The 24,756-nt window shown below is 40.0% G+C and overlaps 1 protein-coding gene across 3 annotated transcripts in view; it reads right to left on the reverse strand.

Annotated features, from left to right (window-relative positions):
* The window catches only part of pde5ab (phosphodiesterase 5A, cGMP-specific, b), a 98,065-nt gene that overhangs the window by 47,728 nt on the left and 25,581 nt on the right, over positions 1–24,756 (reverse strand). For 2 of the 3 annotated variants that reach the window (XM_046065103.1, XM_046065101.1), the window contains exons 1-7: positions 21,613–21,857; positions 17,376–17,901; positions 16,027–16,200; positions 9,419–9,508; positions 8,040–8,111; positions 7,579–7,668; positions 7,342–7,479 (exon numbers count right to left, since the gene is read on the reverse strand). In XM_046065103.1, coding sequence (XP_045921059.1) covers positions 7,342–7,479; positions 7,579–7,668; positions 8,040–8,111; positions 9,419–9,508; positions 16,027–16,200; positions 17,376–17,901; positions 21,613–21,710 — 1,188 coding nt within the window. In that variant the 5' untranslated portion in view covers positions 21,711–21,857. Of the gene's footprint in view, positions 1–7,341; positions 7,480–7,578; positions 7,669–8,039; positions 8,112–9,418; positions 9,509–16,026; positions 16,201–17,375; positions 17,902–21,612; positions 21,858–24,756 lie in introns of those variants that run through there. The other variant, XM_046065104.1, reaches the window with a different exon arrangement.

Below are 24,756 nucleotides of genomic sequence, written 5' to 3' on the forward strand. Positions count from 1 at the left end.
AAATAAGATCGGGAAAGGCTCTCCTATAAAAGCATGTTTTAAGAAGGGACTTAAAAGAGTTCACTGACTCAGCCGACCTGATTTCCTCGGGCAGGCTGTTCCAGAGCCTCGGGGCCCTGACAGCAAACGCTCTGTCCCCTTTAGTTTTCAGTCGAGACTCTGGAACAGAAAACAGACCTCTGCCCGAGGATCTCAAGGTACGTGCTGGTGCGTATGGGACTAAAAGTTCAGAAATATAACAAGGCGAGAGGCCATGAAGAGCTTTAAAAGTGATCAATAGAATTTTAAAGTCAATTCTAAAACATACTGGGAGCCAGTGTAATGAAGCTAAAATAGGAGTAATGTGGTCATATTTCTTTGTTCTGGTTAAAAGCCTGGCAGCTGAGTTCTGGACAGTCTGGAGTCGATCGATGGATGGATCTTTAGTACTAATTATTTAGGGTTTTTATTTCATATTTTTCATTTATAGTGTCACTATTTTCAGTACAATATATCCAGTATTTCAGTAACACAACAAATTATTACTAGGTATATATAATAAAGTGAAAACAATTAAGAACACTCTGTGACACTGTACTGTTCCTGAGGCCACAAAAAATGAGTGCTAGCATGGGGTGCACTTCAGTCAAAGACACATTCTTTAGACAATTTATGGCAAATGGTTATATACTGTTAGAGGCTCTGCTCAGGGAACATAAATCTTAATTAAATAAGCAACACCAAAACTGTAGCTCATAACGCGGAAAAGGTTTGGGGAGGGAGCTGAGCGAGTATTCAGCGTCGGCATGAGTGAGTTATTTGTCCAAGTTATTGTAACCTGTTACAATGAGTCTCTTCTCCATTGTCCCTAACAAATAAAATGGCCGTGCTGTACAGTGATGGCGAAGCATAAATGAAACAGCTGATGTCAATCAGCTAATGCGAGAATGACTTTAGTGCTCTGCCTGAACTAACACCGTGCTCCATTTGTGACATCTATCAAAATCTCCCTCTAATCAGTGAGACATATTCTGACCAGCTCCCTATTCTCAAATAAGAGAAAGTGAAACGCAAACTTCAGAGTTCTAAAACTAGAATGGTAGTCTTTTTGATAAAGATTTCAGATTTTTAGTTGCCTTTAATCAACACCATTTCCCATGAGCCCTAGATCTTTGTGGGCTAAACGAGGCTTGTCCATGGGTGAGTTGGTTACAGACCGCAGATATAAAAAGTTGGAAAATGACTTGACAAAACACTAGTCCTACTCTACAGTTTTGACCCACTACTCACTCGTTTACCTTAAATTACTGCAACATACAAGAGGTTTAGTAATGTAACACAGATTTTAAATGCACTACCAAAATCTGCTGCCCCACCAAAGTTGTTACCTGATGCTTAGCTCTTGTAGCCTGCATGGAAAAACTGAGAGCACTGAAAATCAGAAGAAGCTGTATCACTGACCACAGCCAACATAGTCTAGCGGCAGCTACAGTGCTCCCTGAGTCGTTACAAAAAGCCTTGAAATGATTACTGAGCATACTTATTGTGGATACAGGTAGTTACTCTTTTTTACATGTATATATATTTCCAGATTTTCTGTGCAGGTTTTTAAGAAGCCTTGCACCTATTGAGATGTGAGGAACACTGTAACAAAGCTCATCTATCAATCTCTGTATGACGTGTGTGTTCATTCACTGATCCTGATCCTGTGGGCTTGTTTTCTGCGTGTCAGTGTGGGTTTTTCAGGCACTGGACGCCCCTGAGGGGGACGAGCCAAAACAAATGTTAATGCCCACAGAGGACTCTAACAGGCTCTGTGTGCATGTGGTTGTGAGTCACTAAGTCAGAAGTATAGCCCGTATTTACATTAAAACGCGGCCAGCTACTGTTCTGTCTGCTCTGTATAGAAAACAGAAACTCCACATTGCATTTCCACTTGCTGTCAGAAGTGTCAGAAGTCTGTCTGACACCATTATGCTCCTGAAAGCTGTCATGTATTTCCTTCTGTTGGAACAAAACAGCCTTCCATTGCTGTACCTACTTGCTGTAAATCTATTTGTGCAGCTGCTTGTTTTGACATGGAGGTGGTTAACTTCTGCTTCGTGCCTTGCCAAAGGTTTTAATATAAAAAGTAAGGAATTAAAAAATATATGTGCTCATGCTCATCATGTATTCATTGTGTTAATGCTCTGCTAAGATTTTTTAAGGCTTATGCTGGTCATGTACTGTTTGCTAAGGTGGCCAGGTTCCCTCCCTAAAAGGTCTTCACAGAGGACGATGGAATAGTCTCTATATATTTCGGTGTACTACAGTATACACAGGGCTGGGTGATAAATCAACTTACTTAGATTCAAAATTGTTTTTGCACAGTATGTCAAATGTCTACACTGTGACAGTCAAGTTGTTACAATGTGCAATGTGTTCTTTTCAGTCTAAAGGTAACATAGCTGACTACATTCACTGTCTCGTACGGCAATCCATTTTTTCTTCCATTTTATCTTCATTCCGTTTTCCCGTGATAATTGGATATCTTGTGATCTCGAGATAACAGCTGTTGTTTTCCCGTGATGACGGAATAATTTTCTCGTGATCTCGAGATAACAAACCATAGCCGAATACAGGGGTCGGCAGGTGCGTTTCTTTACGATAATTTCAGAGAGCTTATCAGTATCACTGGTTAGCTCAGTTGGTAAAGCACAGGGCTTGCAATTCAAGAGTTGTGTGTTTGACTCCCACTCTCAATGATTTTTTTTCTTCTTTTGTGTGTTTTTGTATTATCCCCTTCTACAAAGTTGTTATGAAGCGATTCAGGGGAATCTCCTCTGCCTGTGATGATGGGGAAATGAAAAGTCCGTAGGTTGACGGATGTGGACCAATCGCCGGGATGCACACAGTCTCTTCATAAGAACTTTGTTTAAGAGGATTATGAAAAAGATATATTTTTTTTAAAAGTTGGTCCACAATGAGGATCAAACTCACAAACCTGAGATAATGCGTCCTACGCTTTGCCAACTGAGCTAACCAGTACCGTCAAAATTCATACTGAAATTACCGTCGAGAAATGTCCCTGCCGACCCCGTGTTAAACTACTGCGTTGTTCTCTCGAGATCACGAGAAAATGATCCCGTTATCACAAGAAAATGGGAAAAAAAAATAGTTGAATGGATGGCCGCTCAGGGCGTCCGTAGGCTTGAGCCCTAACAGTCCCATAAACTGTAGCATGAAAAGTCGCAGCATATGCTCCTGGTGCCTCCCGTCTGTCCCCAAGCATCTAGCTTCTCTGGCTATCTCACTGTGAGTCTAACGATTGCATCTACAACGGGCACAGACTGGAAAAGGACTCTGCTCACTAATTTGATCCCTTAGTTTGTGTAACTGAACCAGGTTTGGCTATGTGTAAGGAACAAAAGAACTGCAGTAAATGCCCTATATATTAGTATATGTTCAGAAAGTGAACTAGTCAAGATGAGAATCTTCCACTTTTCTTCCACATTTTCATTTTCATGTTACATGGCATGTAAACATTGTACCTGTAGATGACAACAAGCGCAAGTGCTTGAATACGAATTACAACAAATTAATAGTAAGGGGATCAAAGGTCACAGGAGATGATGGGAGCTCTGATGAAGAATCCAGTACAGCACACGGACACATCAAACAACAGAATAATTTATCATTAGATGTAAGACATGTCTTTGAGGCAAGGCCGCACAAAAGAAAATGAAAAATCTCATTTAAATCTCTTCCCATCAAAAAAAACGATTGTAACTACTTAAAAAGTAAGATAAACAGATGTATCACCTGCCATATCACGTGCCAGAAAAGAACAGAAGTTTAAGGTTTTGCATACAAAAAACACATTTTCTGTATGCAAAACCTGATCTAATACAACCTGTTGCTGCTCAGTGAAACCAACCGGTGAGTGTTTTTTGCTTTTACTTACAAAGTAAATGTTAATTGGACAATGTAATGGCTATAGACTAATGGTATCATCAGCGTTTAGATTGGTTCCCTATAAGCATCACTTTCACTATATAATCCTGTCTGCCACCACCGACGAGCTCCTGGGGGAAATGATAGCTCTATTTATGGCACAAAGGAAGTGCATCAACCATTTCGCAACCAAAGGAAGAAGAGGATAGCGCTTTTGTTTGCCCTGGTAGCTATTGGTAACCATCCACAGGTAGAGGAAATGCCAGTGTGGCATAACCGCAGTAACTGAGGAAACTGTTGGCATTCTTTCTACTAGATCAATAAGTAACAAAACCTACGTGGTGTTTTACTCATAACATTTTCTTATTCCAAAGTGGTGGTGTTAGTTTCTTCATGGAAATTTGGAAACAAATGCTGTGTGTCCAGTTTTGAAAGGTAGTTGCTAGGCTCTGAGGAAAACACATAGCGAGGTAGAGATAGGTTGTCTTTGCGACAACAGCGACAACAATAACACCTCTTGGAAAGCAAGGGGAGGAAAGTTGAACAGTCTGTAAATCAATTTCAGTTCCTCTAACTGACAAACTATGTTAACCTACTGTGTCATGATATGCAAATTCCTACTTTTAATAAAAAATGTATATAAATATAAATTATAATAGCAAATAAATGAAAAGAGGAAAACACAGTTAAAGCCTGAGAGGATAACATTGTTTACCTCGATTATATTGACACACCTTCACATCCTTCACATTCCTTTCCTAGTCGATGCATTTGTCACTTTTTCATTTTGTCTTGGCAGTTCATTCTCTTCCTGCCCATATCGTATGCTCAATGGAAGAAATGTTCACCTGCGCCACTTTGTCTTTGTTTGTGCTACTAAATCATTCATTATTCAATACTTATTTTTACACACACAGGCTTTTGTCTACTACCAGGCTATTATCAGCTCATTTGTTCTAATGAATAATGAAAAAGTAAATGAAGGAAGAGTGGCTGTAACTTCTATACAATCCAAACCACATAACTGGAACTGACCACCATTAAATACATTATCTAAATGTGTGTGGCATTCGATTTTCAAACCACATTATCAGTTGTTGCAATGTACTAAACAAGCTGGGTGTGACCCCGCCCTTTCACAGAACTACCAAGTTAATGTTAGCGACGTGTCTGAATGTGAAGTAAGTTGATCACTGGAATCATTTACCTAATCCCACTAACCATTAATTTGGTGGCACATCATTTGTAAACCTGTGCATAACACTGTGATGTGTGTATCACATTCTGTAGAACCAGTTATATGTTGGAAATGTAGCTAAATAAAGGTTAGAACCTACAACAACTTTAACTTTTCAACCAAATGTAGTCCAGTTTTAACAGAAAGCTAGACATATTTTCTGTTCTGTGACACTTTGGGAAAAAATGGAAAGCTTTCAATCACATTCTGAATGGTTCTTCTGATGGATCTATTTGGTTGCTGTTATCTTGGTCTTTCACAAAAAGCTTACCTTATCTTTGAAGTAAAAATATTAAAAGATTTTTTTTTAATACATTAAATTTTTCCAAAGCATGTGTGCCACAATTATTGGCACCCCTTTGAAAATCCTATGATTATATTAAATCTAACAGAAGTGTATTTCCAGTCATATTTTACATTTAGAAGTCCACCTGTTTGATTAGGAACTCTTAAGTGCCATAACTTAACCATGACTTCCTGTTTCGCTGGTGTATAAATATGTGACACAGGCCAGATTCTCTTGGTCATTCATCACTGTGGGAAAGACCCGAGAACACAGTGACGATGTGCGACGAAAAGTTGTTGAGCTGCACAAATTGGGACATGGATAAAATCTCTGAACAGTGATGTTAAGAGTCGGCCTGGAAGAGGACATGTGTGTACACACTGACCCTAAGCAGCGTGAGAAGGATGGTTCGACTGGCAAAAGAAAAGTGAGCTCAGAAAGTCTCCAAAATGACCATCAGACGCCACTTACATCACCATAAATTGTTTGGGAGGGTTGCTTTCAATAGGACCAGATTATACGAGACCAAAATAGATCTATTTGGGAACATCAAAGGTGGGTTTGGCGTGAAAAAAGCCATCCAGAAAACCACCTTATACCCACTGTGAAGTAATGGTGATGTTGTGGGTTGTGTTTTTCTTCTGAAGGCCCTGGATATGTTGTTAGGATACATGCAGGTGCGCAGCTGATGGCTCATTGCAGAGGGGGTAAGGACCTCCTAGAGGGCTCTTATACAATGGGCACTTGTGTTACAATTTTATTGTTACGAAAAATAGAGAGGGAAACAGAAATACAGCATACAGGCTGCCGGCTGCTTTCACATCAGTGGTTCGGTTGATTTGGTCCGTAACTGGAGAGAATCGTGGGCCTGGGGCAGCTGCACCCTCTGCCCACCTGCTCGCGCCGCTACAGGATACAATGCATAATGGATTACCAGCAGATCTTAATTGAAAACCTCACAGCCTGTGCCAGAAAGCTTTATATGGACCGCGGTTGGACCAGTTGTATGTTGAAAATATAGCAAAATAGCAGGACAGTGAGCCAAAGCACACCTCAAAATCTACATAAAAATGGTTCACCACCATCAAGTAGTGATGCACGATATTGGCTTTTTTTCCCACTGATCCGATAACCGATTGCCTACAATTCATGAACGATACCGATCTGGTAACCGATAAATTCTTCACATTTTTGTAAGTAATAAAGAAGTTTTAGTGCTTTGGGGATAACGTCTGCTGAAGTGTCTGTAGCAGAGCTAATATCTCCAGTCAGTAGTCTAGTCTACTCAATAAGTAAAGTTAAGATACTGCTATTGAGTCTAGCGCGATCTATAATGTAAAGTTAAGTCTCGAGAGACAAGTCATGCAATTTAAATGAAATCAGATTTAACTTGAAATGTGATGAATAAAAAATTTAAAAAGACGGTAAAGTGAAGGTAACAGGTGCATTTGAGATGACTTTCGCCGACTCTGTAGTCTAACATGAGCTGCAGGTGACTGCAGGGGCGGGGTATAAAAACAGCAGTGTCAAGCGCATGTAAGCGCAAGCCAATAATTTATCAGATCGATAATTATCGTGCATACCTAGAATCAAGCGGTATCCATCACATTGATAATGACCCTACAGAGGTTAAATAGCTGGGATTCTCTGCCAGTCAGTAAGAACAGAAGAAGCCTCTTAGATGAGGGGCAAAATAAATGTCTGGTTACCCTTGATTTTAAACTGCCTTGGATAACTTTGGCCTGACCTCGTGCTGCTGTTTTACTGCATTCAAACAAAAAGCATAGTTTGTATGATTTGAGGATGGATTTGGTGCACTAGACACCGAAGTATGAACATGGTGTGAGCGTGTGTGTGGATGTGTGTGTGTGCATGTGTGTGTGTGCATGTGTGTGTGCGCACTGACCATGGAGTCTTCGTCAGCGATGAAGACGGTACAGGCCTGGGCCTGCATGAAGGACAGGATGGTTCCTGCGATCTTCCTCAGTAAAACTTCCAGACACTGCTGCTCCTCAAAGATCAGACTGGCCAGGTCCAACAGCACCTGCTCACACACACATTCACACACAGGAGAAAACATCATGTTGAGAGTTGTGTCTATCTATCTATCTACCTACCTTTAGAAACACACATTCACACCCACCTGATTGCGTCTGTTTTCCAGCTGCGATGTCTCATAGAGCTGAGCGTTGTGCAGGACAATGCCAGAAAAGGCCAAGTAGGCTGAGAAGTCCTGTTGGAGGGGAACAGAACAAGATCTGAATGGTAAGGATGGAACTACAGGAAACAAGACCAGACTGTTTCATGGAAAAGACATACATCAACGATGAAGGAGCAGAAGTACAAAGGAAGATGACAGATGATATGAGGAAGGACACATATGTAGAGAAAGGTGGACAGAGTTACGGAGGTTTTATATGCAGTGAATCTGGGGGCTCAGAACAGGTAAGGTTATGCTTCTGCTAGCAGATGTAAGGCAGCCTGTCTGACACCACAGTCAAGAGCAACATGCAGTATCTTGCCAATGACATATTTTGAAAAAAGTCTCTGAATCTGGACACATTAATACAATGTAGTGAAAGTGAACCAGTGAACTTTACTGACCTTTTCATCCTGGTCAGTGAAGGCACCGTCCTCCCCACATTTTTTATTGATAGCCTGAGCCACTCCGACTACCTGTGATGGATAGGATGGATAAAAAAAAACAGAGAAAGGGTTTGTTCCTGTACATAGATCTAAGAAAAATAATTGCAATGAAAATAATAATTGGAGCATAACTTGTTTTGACTATTTTGAAAATCAGTGCTGCAGAAAAAAACATTCAAAGTCAAGTTGTGCCAGCGTCTTTGTGTTTCTCATTGGAAAATAGAACAAAGTCAAATACAGCTCTGTTGATTTATTTTATAGCTATACGCAATGTGTGTGTGAATGAAAATATTGAGAATAGGACTTTTTATAACATCTTTGAAATGATGCACGAGATTGTTGATATGTTTTCTAATCAACTTTCTCAAGCCTCCTGTCAACATGAAATGTGGCTGTCAAAGAGGTCAGAATTGATAAATCTATTTATTTTAAAAGGATATTGATTTTAAGACTCCACAGAGACTAACTGTAAACTGGATAAGAACGTCAGCTATGTGTCTAAATGGTTCAAGGGCACTTGCAGTACAACATTATGGGAAATATGGTCTTTAGCTGTTGACATATGCCTTCAACTGTTCATGCTCAGTACAGAGAGAGGTCCAGAAGAAGCGATGTCGATCTTTTAGTCTAACTCTGGTTGAGATAGAAAACAAGAATATCTCCTAAAATGCCAGTATATTTCTTTAAATTATTTTTAAATAATCCTGATTACAAACAATAGTACAGTATAAATAACTTGTGTAGATGGCTCCTCGCAAACCGAAAAAGTATAATAATCAAAACATGTAACAGACCATTTAGTTTGACAAAAAAAAGATAACTCAAGGTTCACTGACTAGCTTTTTTTGGCACTTTTGGCTGCACCTTATGGTCTTTCTCAATGGATTGGAGATTTCTCAGTTGTCATGGGGATTGCGCGGTTGTCATCACATGAAGTTATACCAAACATACATGATGACAACTGAGCCCTGTCCATCACAACTGAGCAAACTCCATCTGGTGAAGAACACCATGAGGTGAATGGACATTGAGTTACTTTTTTTTTCTAAAAAAAAAAGTAGTACAGATGCTATCGTACCCTGTAAAGCACACTGAACTGCCCTGGCGTATGAATTGTGCTATAGGCCTACAAATAAAGTTGCCTTGCCATTAGCCTTCCCTTGGCTGCTAAAATCTAATTGGGCTTGACAAATGAAAAACTAGATAAACAACTATGCATCTTGTTTATGGATATCTTCTATTACAGCAGATCAAACACAAACTTTAACAAAACACAAACAAAAAGATTAAACACAAACTGCACTGTTTGCAGTATGTTCCAATTTGTCTTGTCCTACCTCGTCTCTGTGGTTCTTGATGGGAAGGCAAAGGATACTCTGGGTTTTGTAACCTGTGATCAAGTCCACCTCAGCATTGAATCTGGGATCCTGGGGAGGTAAAGCATATGTCCAGAATTCAATCCCACAGACCTAAATTTTGGGATTTTCGGCTTTTAACAATCATATACTATTTTTTTGTCCTTTCAAATCAAAACCAAAAGCAGAAATGCAAGAAAAAAGATTAAACAGTGTTTTGTTTTGGTATGTCATGTCAGGCTAACATGCTAGCATTACTTTAAAGGCCAGAAGTTAGCACTAATGATGTTAGTTTGTAGAGTAACAAGTTATGTTAAAAAAGATGCATGACCACCAAGTAGAATTTTTTGTTTGAATGTTGGTGGGTCTGTCCTGCTGGGACATGTAGCTTTAGCATGATATCATGTATGTAGATACCAAGTGCATATTTAAACAACAGAGTGTGTTTTATAATAAGTCATGTAGCTAATGTTAGCTTAATTAGCTAGCTTGCTACATGTGACAAAATCTGTCAGCAAAAGTTGTCATTACAGCTGACAACCATTTGGCTGGAAATGCTCAAATTTCGAGTGGCAAATCTTCCAGCATTAACAAGATGTAAACTGCCTAGCCCATGTGCCATCAGCTTAACAGGTGTAGCAACACTAAACAAGGGGAGAGAGGTTTAGCGAACAGTCAATTAGGAGCGGCATTTGAAAAAGTCTCAGTCATCAGCAGCTTCAGTCCAGATCTCATCCGTATTCAAAGCCTCATGAATCCTGCCAAATGGTTCAAACAGCTCCACTTGCATAAAGAACCAGATATACTATAGTAGCTGCATGCATGCAGCAGCCCCATTTCGCCAAAATGGTAGGATCCTTATTGTCAGAATTATGTAACACAAAATTCTTCTCCCAAAAAAACATTTACATAGTTTTTTGTTAGTACTTGCCATCAATCACAAGGAGGCAAAAACCTTCTCTGGTATGTAAATATGGAATTTGAGGGAGAGAGAGAGAAGTGGCTTCTGAAGGCATGCTCAGGGCGGGTGGATGCAAAGATGTTTAGAGGACTATTCTCCTGTTTGCAACCGACCTTTAAACACCCGGCTTCTCTCTGTCCATTATCTCTATCCTCCAAACTCAAGGGGCCTGTGTGTGTATGTGAATATAAACCCAGAGGAAAAATCTTTTGCTCAGAATAGTCTTTTCTTTAACTCTTGAGAAAACACTAAGATCTCAATAGTAAATCTTTTTGAGATCACTCCAATCTGAATTGTTGCTCCTAAAACCCCTTTGGAGAAAAGGATGAGATGAAGTGAGATTGAGGTTTTGAGACTTGGGTTAGACAAGTTGATACTGAATTGAGATTATAATAGGATAATTGAAAGTAACAGATGAGACCTCATCATTGTATCTTTTTGAGTTCATTAATGTCTTGCTTATTGCTCCTAAAAAGCAGTTGCGAACTCTGGGGAGATGTTTGTATTACATTACTGTCTATGCTTGGAGAACCATGCTAGAGGCCAGTGAAGGACTTATTGTCTTTAAGTAGAGTACAATTTTCCTTTACTTAAAAGAGGAGAAATACCATACCCACAATTCATAGTGAAACATAGTGAATGTACTTAAGTATCAAAAGTAAAAGTGCTCATTCTGTATGACAGATACTTGTTGTGTATCAGTTCTTGCGTGCATTCGGTCCTTAATGAATTAATCTGTAAACATCATGTCAAAGTATTGGGTGTTCCAGTTATGCTACCTTAACAAAAAATTGTAAAACATTTGAAAGTGCATTATTTTCAATGTCAAAATTTAGTATATTTTTCTCAGTAACTTGTAACAGATAATTAACAATAAATACAATAAGGATTTAAAATTAAGGGCAGTAAAAGTTCAAACCCCCATAAAAAGAAAATACTCAACCTCAACATTTGACGTAAGTAAGCTTTTTTTCTGATCCACATTCTGGAGGCTGAAATTACACTTATTTAAGATACTGTAGAGATCTCATCTTTTGATCAGAGTAAGTGTATTATAACTTCTGCCAAAAAGCAAAAGTCAGAGTAGCGCAGTCGTGAGTATGACCGTTGTTATAGTGATGGAATTAGTGCAGTGGAAATGTACAATACGCTTAATTTATCTTGCAAAACAATGGGCCTCATTCATGAAAGGTTCCTATAGGCTACACAGGTTTAACTTGTGCAAATGTATAATGTTGGAAAAATAGCAATATTCCCAAAAAAGTAAATATATAAAATTAACTAATAGTTGGTATAATTCTCTTCTCTTCTAGAGTTTTTAGCTAAAATGCCCTTATATCACGTAGCCTACGTCTAATGACCAAAACACTGCCTCACTCCAGAGCAAGAAACACTGTCTGCCCACACACTTTACTTACACAGTATTCTTGTGTGGCAGGATGAAAATAAAACTCAGTGAGTGATAGATAAGTCCCGCCGCTGAAATCAATGTAATCCTGAGCGGACTAATGGGAAGGTAAAGATCTAGTCAGAGAGCTGGGGAGTCCCTCGGATGACGCAGATGGACTTCCTGGAAGTATCGGGTTCTGCAGTAGTGCACACACATACACACTTGCACACATTCTGCCTGCACAATATACACTCAGATAATCTAGAGTAACAGTTTGCATTAACTCAGCCAGTTAGTGCACAGCATGATACTCAAACTTATACACACACTAATATTGATTTACACACACACACACGCACACACACAGAAACAAAGTGAGTCATTGCAGAACACAAACACACTCTCACACACAAAACAAAAACGAGTAGTAAACACAAACACATACACACATATGTAGACACACACACAAAACCACACTTAAACCCTCAAGGGCAGTCAGTCGGAAAGTGCACACTCACACGCTCACACACTCACACACACAGCAAGCTAATTAGACACAGGTGGACACTCCCATCAGCCTCTCTTTTCTCGCCTTGTCTGCTCTCACGCATCGCTCACTCCTAGTCACATCATCATCATCATCATCTTGTGGTTGGCAGGCAACCAGAGGAAGGCACACAGCAGGGAATCTCTCTCTCTCTCTCTGTCTCTCTCTCTCACACACACATACACATAGCTAATGATGTCTGACGCTGATGATGCTGTTCTGTGGTCCCTGATGCGTGAATGAAGGGTCTATTTTTTTGTGACATGTGGCACACAGATGCACATGGATCAGCAGCACAAGGCACGGAACTGAAGGAGTACTACTGTCCATCCTCAGGGGCATGGGAGAGTTGAAGGGGGTGAAAGTGTGAGGGGTGAAAGGGACAGGTGCATGCTGGTGTTCTGGAGTGGCATGATATACATTTTTCTGAGATTTAGTGTGACTTGCACATCTCTGACGGTCACTGCTAATAAATGCATTACAAATACAATTAGAAAAAAGACAAAAGCTGCTTATAACTGCAGAACTTGACTGAGTGCGATCAGGTTTTTAACTTTCATTTGATATCAAAGTAATCCAGTGATCATTGTCTGTGCGTTAGGGATGGGTCACAACTTTTGAATTTTGAATAGTCATAAAATTAAGATTAAAGATTGAATAGTTTGTGCGACTATTGTATAGTATTTTTGCTTGAAATGCCGAGTCCTACTGTCCATCCATGGGTCTGCACATCCTCACCAGGAAAATGGCCCTATAGCTTGATTATTACATAATTTATTATGATCCGAGTTTATGGATCAAGTAAGCTTAGAACTTCTACTCAGGAGACCGAGGTTCGAGTCCTGTGTATCTAGTGGAAGTGGAACAAGACATGTTTTTAATTAATTATCGTGCTGTACTTGTCAACGCTCTTACGTGTCATTTTGGGGAACGGTCTTAAGTGTCGTTGTACTTTCCAAAAGACATACTGTAAATGTCTTGGTATGAGGACATGTTGCATGGATACACTGCAAACAGGAGCTGCTAATAGCTAATTCACATTCATTAATCTAAACAAATAGGCTAAAAATGTTGATTTAGCTGTAAACCACAGTGTAACTGACTGAATTCATGGCAACATTAAACTTCCTGCTCACCAGGAGGGTAGCTGGCATTGGGTGGCGCAGTTGTTTCGATTTTGTTGACCCACAGTGTCAAGACTCTAAAAACCCCTGATGTAAAGGCCATATCTCCAACATGATCAAAACCACAAGGTTTCATGTTATAACAGGAAATGTTTCTTGCCTTAACGAGATATGTTTGTATAGTATGCACAATAGAAACATAACTAAAATATAATATAGTAAGAAAACGTTCTTGTCAAAATGGAATCATTAAATATGTGGAAAATATGTCTTTAGAATTATGTAATTATAAAAAGGATTTTTTATAAATACAAAAACTTCAAACCAGTCATTGTCAATCTGTACAGTTGACTTAAATGTAGATCAATGTCCTCTCTTGTGACCGAAAATTTGTCCTACTACAGCATACCACCCTATCATATCATAACAAGAAAAGTTTCTTGTTAGTTGTGTATCATGAGAAAGTTATGTACAGAAAAAAAATCTTAAAATGTGTCCAATTTTTGCGATACCCGTCTCTGAGATGTGAGCCTTCACCCCAATACGATGGAGGTGAATAGGAATTTTCATTTAAGGTGGTCACTTCCTTTTAAAACAAAAAAAATCAATGTACCAGTTTGTCTTCTCCAGCCTAATTCTTACTGATTCACTTCAGCACACTCAAGTTGATGGCTATAGAGAAAAACAGGAAAGAAAATCCTAAACAGCAGTGAGGTAATTCCTTTACCTACTGTTACAGTACAACACAGGGCTTTCAAGGACTTTATGGAAACAGCTGCCAACAGCTTTAAACAACAGGACATTTGATTTTAACCCTATGAATCTGTAAGGCTATAGATTATAATTTAAAATTTTTGGCAGTGCTCTGGTGAAAAAAACATAACACTCACACTGAAATTCATTGTGGAGAAAGATAGTTTTGACAATTTAGATGAGGTCAGTGGGATATGACCACACACAAGACAAGTGCATTTAATCTCAGCATACTTGTTGCCTTTCTCTGTTTCTTGTTTCTCTCGACCACTCTCTACCTCCCTCTCTCTCTTCCACCCACACTCACATTTCGTGCATATCTGCTCCTTTTTGAAGACACCCATAACTCTTCCAGAGGAGGGTCGCACTAAAGTGTGCAGCCAGAAACACACACATGCACATACAGTACTCCCACAAATTTGCACGCTGGTAGTGATATCACTACATTCTTGTCCTTTCCTTCTCGCAAATACACGTCTTTCACTATCAGATGATCAGTTTTTCATCGTTTAATCAGGGAACAGTGTTTTAAAAACAAATAAGATGAGGCTCAATCTGCAAAGGTCACAAAGCTGAAATCCAATCCGCAGCTAGATGTCTATGAAGATTCTCAGTCATCCAGGTCATAGTTATCCAACGAAGGTTAAAATGAAGGGCAACTGGACTTGGTTGAAGCTAGGGCGAACTTACATATTCAGTTTGTTTTTATGTACTAACTGCATTTACATGCTGATTGTATCGACAGCTCTTTCTAGTTTGTCCCTCATTCAACCTTTCACACACACCAATGGTGGCAAGCTACCGTCCAAGGCCCTGGCCAAACCATTGTGAGCAATGGGGTTCACTGTGTGGCTCAAGGAAATATTGTCGTCTAATTGTCTAATTATTATTAATCATCAATACATCATTTGAAAATTTAGCATCAATGGCATTTTCTTCAAACCAGAGAGAATCTTTTACTTAGGTTTTGTTCTTCGACTTATTTAAATTTTTACCAACCTTCATTTAAGGAATAATTCAACCTTTTGGGAAACAGACTTATTTGCTTTCTTTCTAATAGTGAGGTGAGAACACTGATGTTGATCTTTTGTTCAGAGCTGGAATGAGGGTGTGGTTCGCCTAGCTTAGCATAAAGACTGGAAGCAGGGGGAAAGAGCGAGCCTGGTTCCGTCCAAAGTTGAAAAATACGCCTACCAACACCCCTGAAGCTCATTGATGCAAATGTTGTATCTTGTTTGTTTAAAATATACATAAAAGAAACGTAACGTTTTGGTTTTAGGGGAGTAATGTGCTGGAACTATTTCCTGGCCAACAACAGTTCATCCTTCACCAAGAAATAATAATGGCATGTAACTCTCCACAAAAGATGAGTATAAACCATACCATTGGTAACAGATTTCAAAGTCAGGTTGGTTTGATCAATGACAGTGAGTGAAGTGGCAGTGAGGGACATTCTGTTGAAACCTGATCACTCAAGTCAGAACCCTGAAACTGTCTGGGGTCAAAATGTCACCAGACACTCTGCAGCTACTGAGTGAAAGAGAAGAATTGTGAAGTGTGTGTGTGTGTGTGTGTGTGTGTGTGTGTGTGTGTGTGTGTGTGTGTGTGTGTGTGGTGAAGATGAACCCTCCAGAGGAGCGCTTTGACCTATTTGCCCATCTTTGATTGCCCCTCTCCCCCCTCAAGTCTGTGCTGTGTCAGCAAAAACCCATCACATGTACCCAAAACAAACACACGCCTGTTTCAGCGCACCAGCATTAACGCTGACCCCTGTAATGTCAAATAAAATGAGACAAAACCTTGTGATTTTCTCACCTCGTAAGCGTTCTTGATATTTAGCGGCTGTCCTGTGGCGGCTACATGACCCACGATGCCCTTGTTCCACTCCAGCCGGATGCAGCTACTGGAGGACTCCTCCAGTGTGGATCCCTCGGCTACGTCGAACAGGCGGCTGACCAAGAACTTCCTGTTGGAGCTGTCCTCGCCCACCTGGGACCACACACACACACACAAGCACAGGATGTGGTCACACGACTGATTCAAAACAGGAAAATAGTTGGGTTAGGGAAAGTTACATGTTATGAGGTTTTTTTCATGGTTTTCATTGTGCAACGGACAGAAGTAATATAAATTAGATGATCATCCATCCATCCATCATCAATCCTGCGTACAGGGTCGCGGGGAAGTAGATGATCAATAGTTTTATATTAACAATGGCTCAAATAATTACAGTATGTTTGGTGAGAAAGATGTCTTTTGTTACTTTTCAATCATTGTGTTGGTTTTCTGACATACTATCTCTCTCATCATCTTCAGTTGCAGCAGCAGCTGTCAGATGTTTTAAGCAAACAGTTTGGAAGCCACATAACGGAGAAGGGCACCATATGAAAATTAAACTGAAGTCATATGCAGCATTTAAAATACATAATTTGTGAATAAACATACTGTAAATAATTTAAAGCTGCAATAATCAGTCATTTTATAAAAACGAAGGCATGTTTGAAGTTTAACTAAGTGATTGGTTTCATCTGGCTGGTCCAATAGATAGAATTGGGTATCATCAGCATAAAAATGAAATCTTATGGAGTGTTTCCTGATAATACTGTCAAAAGAAAGTGTATGTAAGGTGAAAAAGACTGGTTCAAGCACAGAACCATGTGCAACTCAGTGACTATTTAAGGTCTGCATATGTGCCACAAATTCAGGTAACTTTGCCATGCTGGCGTTACAATTGACCTATCTTGCAATTTTAACAAAAGTGAAAAATAATTTGTTTATCCACCCCATGATTCAGATCACTTTTTCCCCAATCCTGCTGACAGACAATCAAACAAACAAATGGCACTGAAAACATAACCCCTTTGGTGGAGTCAAGTAAGCTATAGAAAGGCAGAAGACTGGCACTAACACAACAAACTAACACTTCAATTTGTCTGAAAAACTATTTTATAAAAGTAGTAAACAATAGTTATAAATAACTGGAGCTTTTTCATTCAGCAGTTTGAGCGAGAGCTGAGATGTAAGGATGTTGGTGGTTTTAAGATATTAAACCAGCACCCAGATATACTGTATAGGTCTATGTATCACTTCTTCTTGCTCTGACTGGTGACAGTGCTCACGTTTAACCAGTTAGAATAATAGTTTGTCACGCAGCTCTTTCGTACCAGGAACAGTGAGTAGCGGTCTGCGGCAATCAGCTCGTTAATGTGGAGGAAGATCTTGTGGCAGAGTGCTGTCACATCCAGATGACTTGACACGTCCTTAACCAGCTCCAGCAGCCTGGCGCAACGGTCACCCCCACTGCCACTTCCTGCCCCGCTGTATCCACCTCCATTACCGACACCACCCTCACCCATCAGAGAGCCCCGAAGAGAGACAGTCCCGGGGTCTGCGTCGCTCAGAAATGTCAGAGAGCCCTCAGAGTCTTTAACCACGATGGGTCTGAGTGGGCGGTCGAACTCTGACGCTGAGATTTTGCGTGTCGGGGTGCCGGGGGCCGGGCTGGGGACAGTGGCTGGGGACGGGCAGCGGTTGTCCAGGAGGCTGAGGGTGGGTGGGAGGATTGTGGTGGAAGAAGGGAGACCGGGGTCTGTGGAGGACTGGTGGGCCCGGTGCTGTGAAGGATTTTCTTTGGAGGCAGATGGCTGGATGGAGTGGACTCGCTCAGCAAACCAGGAATTCACCATCTCCCTATCAAAAGAAAGAACTGCATCAGATACACAGCTGTACAGACACACTATCTTCTGTCACAGTATGACAGTTACAGATTTACTCTAGGTTAGTGTCAGGAAAGATAAAAGAGAGTTCATATTGACCGAATGAGTAAATATACGTGACAACCCACTGGTTGGTGGAAGACAATGATCAGAGTTATGTTACTAATCAACCCCCGAAATCCCACAAGAACACAAATTCTCATCTGTTCCTGCACCACAACAAAAACAGACATCTATCAAAAACAGTTTGCCATTTAAAGGCTCTGTCAAGGCAAAGACACAGAGGAAAAATGCCAAATTAAGATGAGATGGTGGATGGAACAACGTGGGCAACAAGGACAGTAAACTCTGTAGAGAGAGCAGGATGTGAATCACCTTCATAAGAGTGAGGATTATGAAATAAGTGGTGCTACCATTTGCTTGGCATTTTCAGACATTAAAAAAATATATATTATTTTTCCATCTCACACACTTGATGGTCTTGATTCCTGTAAAAACGTCACATGCTTACAATAAATCTTCATGACAATGACAGGCTGCAACTGGTTCCAACAGCAAACAATTGCAATAGTTAAATCTTGTTTGTACCCAACCAAAACCAACCAAGAGGTGGTGTTTCTAGAGAAGGCTGTTTCTATACTAACAACACCTCTAATGGCTACCTTAGGATTTCTTGTTGTCTGGAAGGTTTCAGTGCAATTGTGGTTTGAAACATAAGTTTTATTGAGGTCAAATCAGGTTTTTACATAAGACCATGTGACCTGCAGAACAGCTGTCTCTGTGGCTTCAAGTGGCAATGGCAGGATAATAGCAAAATAAATTTCCATTCATTTTTATTTATTAAGATTCTATTAAGTAAGTTGCTTAAAAGGCGCAGTCATCAATATTTTAATATTTACAATGGATCAAATGACTATGATGTGAAAGGTGTAACTCATGGAGTCAAACCAACAGATAATTATCACCCAACTCTGCAGTTTCCCTTCAGCTCTAAGGAGTTTTGTTACGTGTCTTTCTGCTCTGTGTTTCGGTTTTACAGCTCATAGCTTTACTTTAGTGGTTCACTCACCGCTGTCATCAACCTTGTTTTAAGGAGAAACATGCAGCTGTTTAAACTAATAAAGCCACTGTACACAGCAGACAGACAAAGTTAGGTACAGTGAAGGAAAAGGGAATATTGGACTTTCATCAGGTAGACACAAACACAACTCCAAATGAATGCTAATGTTGCTCTACAACGGTGGGATATGTAATAAGGCAACTGTTAGCTAACATGTCCAAATCAACAACATATAAGGCGATAATATGTCAATATTACACTAGGCCAAAAGCAGGACACGAAAAAATACATTTCTCCTCTTGTTTGTATTAAAACCACTAAAATGTTTTCTGTGTCATGCTAACACAAAGCAGAAGTGTAACTGAAAAAAGAGAAATAAAGTCATCAATCTTTTGTTTGTTTGTTGTCGTACACACTATGCCTTGCTACTGCTGTAACACTGAGAATTTCCCTGTTGTGGGATTAATAAAGGAATTTTAAATGAAATAGTAACTCAGTTATGTCAGTCACACAACAATATCTATGTAAAGTTTGCTAACATTAGCCACCATAAGCTAATGGTCATACCAGACCAAGTAAGGCTGTAGGAGCAAAACCCTCAAGTGCACTGAATTGATTTTATTGCTTATGAATTTTGCATTTTTAAGACAAAGAATTTGCTAGTGTGGCTTCACATGTAGCGTGGGGCCAAAGATATACCCAATGTTATAAAAGTAAAACAATTAACTTCAGGTTTAGAGAACTTCCTAACGATTACCACTAAAATATTTGCTAAAAATTCTAACTTTACAAGTAAAAGCTTGTCACGAGCTGGAACACGAGCCCTCTCCCATCCACCACTTTGTAGTCAAGTCTTCTCCAAATAATCCTTTCCTGATGGGGAAACAGATTTTTCCTTCGCCTCACTTTTTAGGCACATTATATGCATCTCAAAACATTTTACAAAATTGCAAGATCAAGCTAAAATTAAACTTTGTGCCAGTGACAGCTCTTAGCAGTAATAACAGCAACAAAACAGCAAACGTGGGCACTGATTCAAACTGACTGACTATTTCATAACTGGAGCGTGTTTAAGAGAAATGTAACAGTGAAATCATTTCTGTAGATGTAATGTTAATGATTGTGGGTAATAAAAGTGAATGCAGGCAAAGTTTATATTATGAGGATATGTGCTGTAACAAATGTAGTGTGTGTGTGTGTGTGTGTGTGTGTGTGTGTGTGTCAGACAGTCTGTATGCTTGTGTGTGAACAGTAAATTGGATGTGATCACGGAGAAGCCCTTGAATCAGCAAACACGTCTTTTAATCAAAAACTCCTGCAACATGAACACGCACACGCATGCTCTTATCTGCTTCGGCTCTTGTTTTCAAACATGCTGAAGGTCATGTGACTCATTCTGATGTTTTTTACGCCAGTCAAAGGATCTGTTCACCTGAGAGGAAGGCCAACACAGAGGCGCTGGCTATGAAATTAACCATGGTATCTTGGGCTCCACGCCATGCAAATAAAAGTTGGAGAGCCACAGAGAATGGGCTCTTATCTGACTGCAGTGTGTTAGAGCCAGTCAGGTTGAGTTCTCCTTACTCCATCTCCCATTGAGCTGCCTGCTTCCCCACAGTGCTGACCCTAATGTATCCAGGGGAGGTGTGGCTGAATCAATACCGCTCTAAGAAATGCTTCTCAACCAGAACGGCAGAAAGGCTGATGTGTGCAAACCTCTTGGCCGAGCCAATCAACTTTTTTTGCTTTCGTAATGCGGTCAAAAGCAGCAGGGGAGGGAAAAATATGTCCCCTGACAATGCGTTTTGTGGAAAATATTTTGAGATGATGATGGGAATGAGATCTTCTGTGTTGCAGTTATTGTATAAAAGCTAAGTTGCCATAGTGGTTGAAGTGGACAAATGGCTCTGAAGGGGTTTTTCACTAAAACAAACACAGACCTAAAGTGTCCTGATGAAGTGCGGCCATGTTGATGAAATGCCCAGATAAACCTGCTGCAAAAAATGCCTTATATAGCTGCTACTGCCAGAGAAAGACCGATTTGGAATCTATGTTTGCATAAGAAGTTAGATGGCTAAGTTGCTCCGAGCCACACTCTCTAAAACAAGGACGCTACAACAGAAAAACAAAACATCATTTCATTTAAGGCACAGGCACCTCTATGTGGAAGGCTTGTATGATTATCACCAAAGGCCCAGTTGACTGTGTGCACTGACAATTAAACAGAATTGGCAGTAAAAGTTAATGATTAAAGTGCCCTGAGCAATTCTCAGAGCTGTTACTGATTGTGAAGTGGATGGCGAAATGAAATGGAGCTGAGATGTGAGAGCAACTTGCAGTGTGAATCAGCTGTGCAGGTAAACTACCTGAGCAGGGTCACAAGGTTTCCACTTCTACTGGAGAGGATGCTACTGTTCGATGTGATCAGTGCAGGTTATACAGCCAGAGAGGTGAAGTGATAATAAAAACAATCAAAACTGACAGAGGGAATTCAAGTGTTCCTGACTGAGTGTGGGGCTGCACACCAGAGCAAACTTCCCTCTGGATACTGCACTCCCATTCATCAGGCTGCACATAAATAAAGAAAATCAGGTTAAATGTCTCTCCCACTACGTCCGCTTTTACCTTGACGCCTTCCTGATAAAGTAGGAGTGGGTGAACTCCAAGTGGTCGTCCAGCCACGCTTCCATCCTCTCGCTGTCCGGGGAACAGCAGTCCTCCATGGCGAAAAGGCGACAACAGTCTCCCACTGTGAGCTCCGGTTACGAGCTACATCTATACACAGAAAACCCGGTAGCGAATAACGTCCACGGAGAGAGACAGAGAGAGCGCTGCTCAAAGACGGGGCTGCTCAGGGGCCGGTCGGTCGGTGCGCGCGGAAAGCGGTGACTGCGCGCTTCCTAGTTGGTGAAGCGACTATTGCAGGTTTGGAGAGAGAGAGAGAGAGAGAGAGAGAGAGAGAGAGAGAGAGCAGCTCACCGCCACGATGAAGAACGCTAGAAATAAGCCCTCAACAAAAACCATAGAGACAACATACACAGCTTGGTTCCTAAGATTTTTAATACAGCCTATTGGACACAATAGACAAACGGTCCATATGGGAATATAGCCTGGAGACTGGGGGAAAAAATGAAACGTCCCAATATGTGGTATTTAAAATGGTTTTGTTTTTTCAATTCAATGTACTTTATTGTAATGACTTATAAATACCAAAGCATATTTAGGGGAAAAAAAAGAATTTAAACAAAAAAAGCAATTATGCTTATGGCTCAATCCAGACTGGTTATATAATCAAACAATTTTGAACTGCGAACATTAAAGGATCACTCCAGTCATTTAGTATTGCACTTTCATATATCCTGTTATAGCCTGGATGTACAAGAGACAGATTGAAAAAGGAATGGTTAAAATCAACACAGCAGAAGCCAGATGCCCTGACCTTAAGTCCATGTCATGCTCCAAAAATAATGGGTATTACATTACCCATAATGCAACCCATAGTGTATTTAGTTTGACTCATCCTGCCTGGTAATAATATAAATTAGATTAGATTCTACTTCATTGTCCACCTTAGTGGAAATTTGTCTTTCATTTCTCCAAAAGATAGAATCCCACCACAGCTATCATTGTCACAGCATTAAGAATACAAAACAGTTAAGAATACCACACAGTACCAGTAGTTTACCACAGTAACAACAATTGTGCCAAGAGCAGCAACAGTAGCAGGTGCAAATAAGGTAGGTTGCATTCAGTGCCTCCATGGCAGGGAGAACAAAAGATCTCTTATTTATATGTTTTGGCTTTCCCTCGGGACCCTGAATCAACGGCCAGAGAGGAGCAAATTCAAACTCTGAGTTTAGTGGGTGTGAGAGTCTACAGATATCTGACCACCAAATACCAGAATCCCACCATCTTTCAAACTCCACTTCCAGAGTTTGTAACGCAGGCTTGGTGTTAAAAGGTCCTGGTCTCTGAGCCATGATGACATCACTATGGCAGCCACAGGGGTTACTTACTCTGATTTGACAAAAATAAAAAATAAAGGGTTTATGGCCAAAACTTGCCAAAGGGGTCCATTAACATCCACAAAAAGGAGCAACGTTTTCACACACCCCCCCCCAACCTGTTCTGCTTGCCGTACAAAGCTTCTCCAGTGTCTCGCCTGGTGCTTTATCTGAAATGAATCATGGCGATGAAGCATGCATCCTGAATGGGACCAAGAAAGTTTGCTTTTTTCTGATGTTTGAGTAAAAGTGAGTGAAATTTATGATACTGCACCACTATACTTCACTAGCGATGACAGAATAGCATGCATGCCGGTGTATTTATTAAAGTGAGCTAGTGCATGCATGAATTACACATCAATAATAACCTAATTTTATGCATGATCCATAATGATGAAGATACATAAAAATATAACTGCATGGCTTAAATAACATATTGACAATATTTTAGAGAGGTTGGGTCCAATATCACATGCTTAGGGTAAAGTTTCTTTAGTGGCCTAAAAATATACTGACGCATCGTCAAGACCCGTTGGCAGGTGTAGGATATTTAACAGAAAAGTCTATTTAAGGAGGTAGCTTGGGTGGACAGTGGGCCAGAATCCAGACTTTCACCCAGGAGATCAGTGTTCCTTTCCCGTGTGAAACAAAAAGTTAACATTTAATGTTTTTATTTAAGTTACAGAGGTTACGTATGTTGCATAAGTTACACAAGTTATTTAACTTACGAAACTTAAGTGACATTAATACCTTTATTTTAACCCCAACCCTGATCTTTTCCTAAACCTAACAAAGTAGTTTTGGTGCCTAAACCTAACCAAATTGCAACATTTTTGGACATTAAAGGCCCCTACTAATATACACCAGAGGGTAACTGTAGAGAAGACTTTTACTAAAAATTACTGTTTTAGCTACAACCTGGGTTCGGGTTTGGTTGCAGAACTCTAGTTTAGGGTAAAGCCAGTTTAAGTGAGTGACTTGAGTTTAATTTCTGTCTGTACATTTTGCATTCCTCTCTACAGTAATCATCTGATGATTATTTTAGCAGCTGCATTTCTTATACAACCATCCCAACAAACTCAAAACTTAAAGGATATGGTTAACCTAGTTTAGCATAAAGAGTTGAAGCATGGAGAAACAGCTACCCTGACTTTATCTGAAGAGAAAAACATCTTCCAATACCTCTACAGATAGAACCTGTTAATAAACTAGCTTTATAGGAGTTGTTGGCCTGTTTCTGAACTTTGTACAGAGCCTAGCTGTTTTCCCCTGTGTCCCATCTTTGAGATAAGCTATCTTTAACATGTCCTAACTCCAGCTACATACTTAATACAGACAACAGAATGGTATCAATCTTTTGTTTTTCCAAAAATGAGAAAATGAAAAGTGGAAAACTATAGGTGAAGGGGTTTAAAATCAGCCCAAGATAGTATAGAATCCCTCTAAAATTACTACTGAGCAACCATGGACACCTGAACCCTGGTGTGGTATTACAGGAAATTAAAATCCCAACAGAGAACCACACATACTCAGAAGTCTGTATGCAAATATTACAGGATGTTATGCACACATCCCCTGCTGCAAAAAGCATTTTAATAAAATTACCAACCCTTAAGAGTTTCTCTATACTGATTTATCTTGACTTTTACACCATGATGCATGTTACATTAATTTATCATCTTCAGGGAATAAGCCATGCAAAAGTTTTCATTCATTTTAGATATTTGGTTTATACAGTGCTGATTCAGATTTTCTAAAAAGTAGT

This window comes from Micropterus dolomieu, linkage group LG12, assembly GCF_021292245.1.
Source record: "Micropterus dolomieu isolate WLL.071019.BEF.003 ecotype Adirondacks linkage group LG12, ASM2129224v1, whole genome shotgun sequence".
NCBI classification, from domain to species: domain Eukaryota; kingdom Metazoa; phylum Chordata; class Actinopteri; order Centrarchiformes; family Centrarchidae; genus Micropterus; species Micropterus dolomieu.